The sequence below is a fragment of the Rhincodon typus genome, chromosome 5, assembly GCF_021869965.1.
Source record: "Rhincodon typus isolate 14 chromosome 5, sRhiTyp1.1, whole genome shotgun sequence".
NCBI lineage: Eukaryota > Metazoa > Chordata > Chondrichthyes > Orectolobiformes > Rhincodontidae > Rhincodon > Rhincodon typus.
The window spans coordinates 22,683,247-22,691,251 of record NC_063336.1 but is presented as its reverse complement, the minus strand read 5'-3'; the positions used below and the strand labels follow the sequence as shown (position 1 = coordinate 22,691,251).

The 8,005-nt window shown below is 38.9% G+C and overlaps 1 protein-coding gene across 1 annotated transcript in view; it reads right to left on the bottom strand.

Moving 5' to 3' along the window:
* Positions 1-6,992, bottom strand: part of scml4 (Scm polycomb group protein like 4) — a 111,758-nt gene extending 104,766 nt beyond the window's left edge. The window contains exons 1-2 of the mRNA XM_048596698.1: positions 6,898-6,992; positions 6,299-6,546 (exon numbers count right to left, since the gene is read on the bottom strand). Of these exons, the coding sequence (XP_048452655.1) occupies positions 6,299-6,490 (192 nt within the window). The 5' untranslated portion in view covers positions 6,491-6,546; positions 6,898-6,992. The remainder of the gene's footprint in view (positions 1-6,298; positions 6,547-6,897) is intronic.
* Between the last annotated feature and the right edge of the window lie 1,013 nt (positions 6,993-8,005).

The following is an 8,005-nucleotide window of genomic DNA, read 5'->3' as shown; positions in this document are numbered from 1 at the left end:
CTCCCCACCTACACTCACCTTTACTGGCTCCATCCCCGCCTCTTTGACCTGTCTGTCTCCTCTCCACCAATCTTCTCCTCTATCCATCTTCTATCTGCCTCCCCCTCTCTCCCTATTTATTTCAGAACCCCCTTCCCCTCCCCGATTTCTGAAGAAGGGTCCAGGCCCGAAACATCAACTTTCCTGCTCCTCTGATGCTGCTTGGCCTGCTGTGTTCATCCAGCTCGACACCTTGTTATCTCTTAACTAATAATGAGATGTTATTGCATGTAAATGAATGGAAATGGGTCTTTGATCACTCAGCAGAGAGATACTCAGCTCACTGTTCAGCACTTGGTCAGAGAATGGCACACTTTGACCTCAATATTGACAATTTCATTCGTGCCAATTTCACCCATTGTTCCCAACGTTCTCGCCAATGCCCACCTCATTCCGAGGCTGGGCAGAGGAAGCTGAGGGACAAGGTGATTGAGATGTATAAAATTATGAGGGGCACAGACAGGGTAGACAGGAAGGACCTTTTCCCCTTGATGGAGAGATCACTGACCAGAGGGCATAGATTTAAGGTAAGGGGTAGAAGGCTTCCAGCAGATGTGAGGAAAAACCTTTTCTAGAGGGTGGAACTCACTGCCTACAAAGGTGGTAGAGGCAGAAACCTTCATAATATTTTTAAAAAGTACTTAGGATGTGCGCTTGTGATGACAAGACGTACAAAGCAATGGACTAAGTGTGAGAAAATGTGATTAGAATATTTAGGTAACTGCTTTTGAAAGGCGTACACATGATGGGTTGAAGGGCCTGTAGATCTCTATGTCATGCAGTTTTCTGTAGTTCTATAAACACTGGGAAAGGCCTGTATCCACAGGATTATTTTGCACTACAGTTCTCCAAAGGCAAAGATAGTTGGATTAAAAGAATAAAACACTGAAGATGTAATGCATAAATTTGAGCATAATTTTGTCCAAGACAATGGATAGAAAATCGAGTTCTTTCCAAATGTTTGGGTAAAAGACTGGGAGCCAGAAAAATCTTGGTAAGAAAGTAGGTGTAAATCATTATCTATTAATACTATCATGGTATTGCAGCAGACAATGTGGAATTGGTTCTATTTCTAGGATAATGCAGTGCAAATCGTACTGAATTCTGAGGAAGGGTCACTGGACACAAAATGTTAACTCTGATTTCTCTCCACAGATGCTGCCAGACCTGCTGCGCTTTTCTAGCAATTTCTGCTTTTGTTTCTGATTTCCAGCATCCTCAGTTCTTTCAGTTTTCAAGTTTTTCCCACCTGTTCACATTATTATGAAGGAGTAGGAAGCTAAAACATTTGCAGCCAGAAGTGCCAAGTAGATGTTGTATCCTGATTTCCTCCTGAGGTACCCAGTCCTCAGGCAATTCAATTCAATCTACGTCATATGAAGAAAAGACTGAAGGCATTGGATACTGCAAAAGCAACAGGCTCTGACAGCATTCCAGCATGACAGCTGAAAGTTTGTGCTCCAGAATGAGCTGTGCCACTAGCCAAGTTGTTGTCATACTTCAGCAGTACTGACATTGACTGAAAAATGAGAAATATTGCCCATGTCTGTCCTATCTACAAACACAGGACAAATTCATTCTGGCTAAATACTGCTCCATCAACTTTAGTCTTGATCATCAGTAAAGTGATGGAAGGTATAGCCAACAGGGCTATTATTGCCTCATTTTCATTGCAATAATATGTTCACTGGTGATCAGTTTGGGTTCTGATGGCGCCATTCAGTGCCTGGCCACATTACAGCCTTGGTTCAAACATCAATTAATGAGGAAAATTCCAGAGGGTGAGGTGAGAGTGACTTTAACGGCATTAAGGCAGTGACTCAGCAAGTATGGCAACCCTCATAAAACAAGTCAATGGGAATCCAGAGTTAAACTCTCCGCTGTTGGAGACATACCTGGCACATAGGAAGATAGCTGTAGTCCTTGGGGGTCAGTCACGTCAGCCCTACAGCATCTCTGCAGGAGTACCTTAGGGTAGTGTCCTAAGCCCAAACATCTATAGCTGCTTCATCAATGACACCCCCTCTATCATAAGTATAGAAATAAGTATGTTTGCAGATGATTGCAGACTTGTCACTACCATTTGCAATCTCTCAGATGCTGAAGGAGCCCATATCCATATGTAGCGAGACCTGGACAATATCCAGGTTTGGACTGATGTGTGGCAAGTAATAGCCGCACCACACAAGTGCCAGGCAATGGCCATCTCCAAGCAGAAGGAATCTAACCACGTCCCTAGACGTTCAATGGCATTGCAATCATTATCCCTCATTATCGATGCCTGGGGCGGTATCACTGACCAGAAACAGAACTCGGCTAGCCATTTAAATGCTATGGCTAAAAGAGCAGGTAACAGAATAAATATTTTGGAATGAGTAACTGAATCCTTACTTGGCAAAGCCTGTCCTGGACCTACAAAACACAAATCTGGGATCCCTCATGGCTGCTCAGCTAATCAATAAGATCATAGCTGATTTGTTTGTGTTTCAAATTCCATTTTCCGATCTTTCCCCAATAACCTTCGATTCTCTTGCCTAACAAGAACATAGTCACCTCTGTGTTAACCATATTCAGTGATTCTGCCTCCAGTACTTTCACAATCCTCTGAGAGAAAAAAAAACATCCTCCTCATCTCTATCCTAAAGGGTGAAACCTAATTTTTAAACAATGCTCCCTACTTCTAGCCTCACCAGAAGAGAAAACATGCTTTTAACATCCACCTTGTCAATACCATTCATAATCTTACACACTTCAATCCCTCACTCTTATAAACTCCATTGGAAACAAGCCTGGCCTCTCCAGCCTATCCTCACAGGACCATTCCAGGTATCAATCTAGTAAACCTCCTCTGAGCCACTTCCAAAACATTTACACCCTTCCTTAAATAGGGAGACCAAAACCGCACATAATTTTGCTCGTGCCAGTGCACCGTTCTTGAGCATAACATCCTTCCTTTTATGTTCAATTTCAATCATAATAAAGGATAGCATCCCATTAGCCATCTTGATTATTTGTTATACCTACATCATAACCTTTTGTGACAAGTCCATTGATACTTGAATGCCTCTGCACCCTGGAATTCTGTAATTGCTCACCATTTGCGTAAAACTCATCTTTTTTTAATTTTTCCTGCCAAAGTGAACAACTTCACATTTTCTCAAATTATACTCCAACTGCCAGATTTGTTCCAACTCATTCTACTTATCTATATTCATCAGCAACTTAACTGAAAGAGCTTCGAGAAGTATGTAAAAAGGAAAAGATTAGTGAGGACAAATGTAGGCCCTTATTGGCTGAAATGGGAGAATTGATAATGGAAAACAAGGAAATGGCGGAGTAATAAAATAACTCATTTTGTTCTGTGTTCATCAAAGAAGACAATTTTTTTCCCAGAAATGATTGGAAAGCAAGGGTACATTGAAAAGGAGGAATTGAAGGAAATTAGTATTAGTAAGAAAATAGGATTGGAGAAATCTACTGAACTGAAAGCTAATAAATTCCCAGGGCCTGATAATCTACATTCCAGGGTGCTAAAGGAGATTGTCATGCAAACAGTGAATGCTTTAGTTGTCATTTTCCAATCTTCTGTAGATTCTGGGATAATCCCAGCAGATTAGAGGGTGTCAAATGTAAACCGACTGTTTAAAAATGGAGGGAGAGAGAAAACTAAGAATTACAGACCAGATGGCCTAACATCATTAGTCAGGAAGATGTTGGAATCTATTATAAAAGATTTGGGAACAGGACACTTAGAAAATACCAATGGTATTGCACAATGTCAAATGGAGTTATGAAAGGGAAATTGTGTTTGACAGGCCCACTGGAGATTTTTGTGGACATAACTTGTAGAATAGATGAGGGAGTATGAGTGGATGTGGTGTGTTTGGATTTTCAGAAAAGTTTTGATAAAGCCCCATGTAAGAGGTCATCAAGGAGGGTGGGGAGGGAGGTATATTTGTTGACAGAGTGAAGAGCTGTTTAAAGATGTTGAATTGTCACATTTTTACAGTTGCAGCAATTGGACCTCACAGAATAGATGATACAGCTACCCTGACTGACCGACAAATTAAATGAGCCTGTCAGACGTGAAAACTCAGTCCAAGATCTATGTCCGTCTTTGCTGCCTTGGTGCCCATGACCCTAAACGCCCATCCCATGACCTCACTGGCAGTCGTGGCCCATGGTTTGGGAACCCCTGCACTAACAACAACTGAAGCAAATCTGCTAGTCAAGGCAACCATGACAGCAGTAGTAGGGGAGTGCACCAGGCTATATTGTAGGCTGTGACTGCTTTGCTGCTTTTAGTATGAATTAGAACATGCAACCGACTTGCAACTGGAAGCTGAAGACTAGGATTTGTTCTGTGTTAACAGATCTGGTGTTGACAGGGTTTTTTTAAAAAAAAGAAGCAGCATTATAAAGTGAGAAAGAGAAATAAGACAGAGAAAGAAACAGCAGAAAAAGATATTGTTTTAATTAACAATGTGAAACACATAGCAAAGCTCTGATTGCTTACTGAAGGCTTTACTACCTATTTCTATTAAATACAAAAGAATATTCTTCCCCAAACTACATGTGAGCTGTGTTCTAAATGTTAAGTAGAAGCTGTTTTTTAGAAATGCTTATTGCAACATGTGTTCTGTTTTTAAATATGTCAGGGTTAAACTGTGTCGTAGACAGCAGACAGGTCCACTTCAGTTCTAATTTCCTTTTTACACCATTAGCTTAAAGTCAATGATTTTTTTTTTAGAAATGGCTAACTACTGCAATATTTTTCACCACAGTCATTGTTATTAGATTAGGGAAGCAGAATGTTTGATTGTCACACAGCTGCAATATTACATTAGTTCTCTGTCTTCATTTCGATGTTGGCTGTTAACTGGTTTTTAGATTCTTGAAAATTAGTAGAAAATAATTTAGCAGTCAACAGCTAATTAAAAACAAACCATTCAGTTAGGAAAAAGCCTGTATAATGTTTTATCCAGATGTTTTCATAGAGCCATATGATATTCATATCAATTTCTTTTCTCATTACTTTCGGAATTAAGGAAGACTGGGGGTCACCAATAATAAAAATAACCTGGAATTAAGGTTTAATTGGCTAAAAAAAAACCTGTTAATTCAAAGGACCACCCTCGAAAAGGATTTTTTTTTACCTGGAAGTAAACCTAACCTTGATGTTAAATATAGTAAACATTTTGGGAAAATTTCTTGCATTTGTAACAAATATAGAAACATGTTCTTTATAAATAGCACTTAGGGAAAACTCATTCTGTAACAACAGTCTGTGCCATTGACACCAAAGACAAGCTGCCTTCCTCAGCTGTTCTATCAATGAAGTTCATAATACATGGTGATACAGTAAGGGATTTTTTTTAATAATTCACAATAATTAATCGAAATCTAAACATTGGACTGATAGCTTTCATATTTTAAGGTAGTTGCAGAAACACAGTGAAATGGTTAAGGCTGACAATCTCTGAAAATTAAAATACCCTGTTTCCTTAGTAACAAGTATGAGAGAGTTCATTAATATGCATATACAGAACAGAGAAAAATATATTAACAGGTTTACAGGAGTCAATACTAATTCTGGCAACCTCAAAATCTCTGCTGTCCATTTTCACATTTTCTTTTTATTTAGATTCCTTGTGAATTGAACTTACTGGAAAACTGCTATTGCAGTTATTTATTACACATTGCATTAGAAATTTAGTTTCTGAATCCTTTACTGGAGGGTGAGAAAAGGGATTTGATGTGCAACTCAATGCATTCCAAGTAGGATTCTCTGTTTAAGTGTTAAACAATATTTAGAAATTCATTATAATAATGTCGTACAATCATAATGGAATTCATTATCCTTCCCTGAGTTACTGATATCATTTGATGAAGAACAAGACAATCAATTGATTATACTTTAGCAACAACATTTCATCACAGTTTTTGGATCAAGTATGTTCATATGTAATCCCTTATGTAATGCACGTAAATCACAGATTACATCCTGATCTTACTGAATAGTTAAAGCAGTGGAAAGGTCTTTACTTGAAAACTTATTTAGATTCTGTGTCTCAGCACAGCAGCAATTTGTGTCATTTCTAGTTTGCTTACAAAAGAGATTGGAACTTGTAAGCTTAGGTAACAGTTCTTACTGTTACATGCCTGAGTGACTTTACATATTTAGCCAATTTGCACATGCACAGTGCATCCTTCACACTACAGAGATAGAATAAAATCACAGGGATGCAACCATACTTACCTTGCTTCCAGGCTTTGGTCCTCTCTTTTTGGGTATTTTCAGCGGTAAAACAATTTTAGATGGAGCTGCCACAACATTTTGCACAGCCAGTTTAAAAGCTGACTGAAGGAGCTCCTGTCTCCGTTTTCTTCCTGGTTTCCTTCCTCTTCGCCCTGGTGTATGCTCTGAAGCCACTTTCATTGCAGACTGCATTTCACTCTCTTCAGATTGTGGTGGCGAGGGAGTAGCAATGCTGTTCAGGATAGCAACTGGAAGAACAAATGACAAGAAGAGAGAGAGAGGAAATTAAATGACAGGGTAAAGATGATCTGAAAAAAATTGCTGCAAATTTCTCAATTTTTTTAGGACGATTATTATTCTCTTTTTACATTGAGACCTCCTAGTGCCAGTTCAAACTATTATATATACAGTACATAGATGTGTAGCCATGAAACAAACCACCTTCTTAATGTAATTACCTGTACATCTTAATAGCATATGTACTTAAATTATATACAGTAGAATAAAATCTGTTTGTATTGACTTATATTACTAACCCAACACTTCTTAAATTAATGATTGCGGCCATGCAAGACAAACCATTTGCTAGTTCTTATTACCTGTTTAGCTAGACTACAACATTAAACCTCTAAAGTAGTCAAGGCAGGAACACATTTATTGCACAGGCACAATAAACTGGCAAAGCCCATCTTTGCAACGCTTTTCCTTGTAAACTAAGACTCCAGCAGCCTAGTGTTCCAGCTGCAAACATCTCATTAAACTAATGCATTCAGGGCAGAGCAGAAACTCGATTTGCCATGGCTACAACAGTGAATTTCCATTACGATGACAGCTTAAACCACATCATGTCCGGAAACCAACCAACCCTGTGCATTCAGAAAAGAAAAAAAACATATTACATACAGAAAATGAAGCCTGTATGTGGTATATCTTCCTTCCTCTCAATCAGCTCAACAAGGAAATGTGCTGTCAAGAGAGAGAGAAAAATATTCTTTTAAATGTCAAGTAAATAAAACAAATTTAGAACGCAACCCACAAAAATAAATCAGATTTGTGGCTATGAACTAACACAAAATAAAATGGTATGTATTATCCATTCTTTATTTCCCTATGATTTGAGATGTAATAGCACAGAATTCTAAATTATTGTATTTTTTCTCTCTCTGCAACTCTCCCCTATTGTTTTAACGTTTGCAGAAGCATGCTGTTTCATGCTACTTGAAATACAATGGTTCTCAATCAGGCATTTTTCTAGTGTTACTCTTTTAGGCTACCCTATTTGGCCCTCCTCCACTGTTTCCATGGAAACCGCACTGAAAATGTCAAGTCAGCACTCCACCGTCTGTCACTAACATAACTCGCCCTCCCATTCACATATGGGAAGCTTAATGTGTGGCAACACATCTTCGCCAGCTCACACAACAGTGGGCAGCACTATGGGGCTAAATGAGCGACAAGATTCCCTCGAAGGTTCACAGAAAGTTACAAGTGATGTGGTTGAGCCCAGTGCCTGTCAGATTGTTGCCCCAGAGTAACCAAGATGAGATGAAAATCAACTCATCTGAGGCAGCTATTCTGCATGGGAAGAAAAAGACATTATTTCTGACTTAATATTGACCTTGTGAACTTCAGCAGGAACATTGTAATGCTACAAATGGCACTACAAATTTAAACAATCCTAGTGTCGAACGCAGAGCATGTGTTATC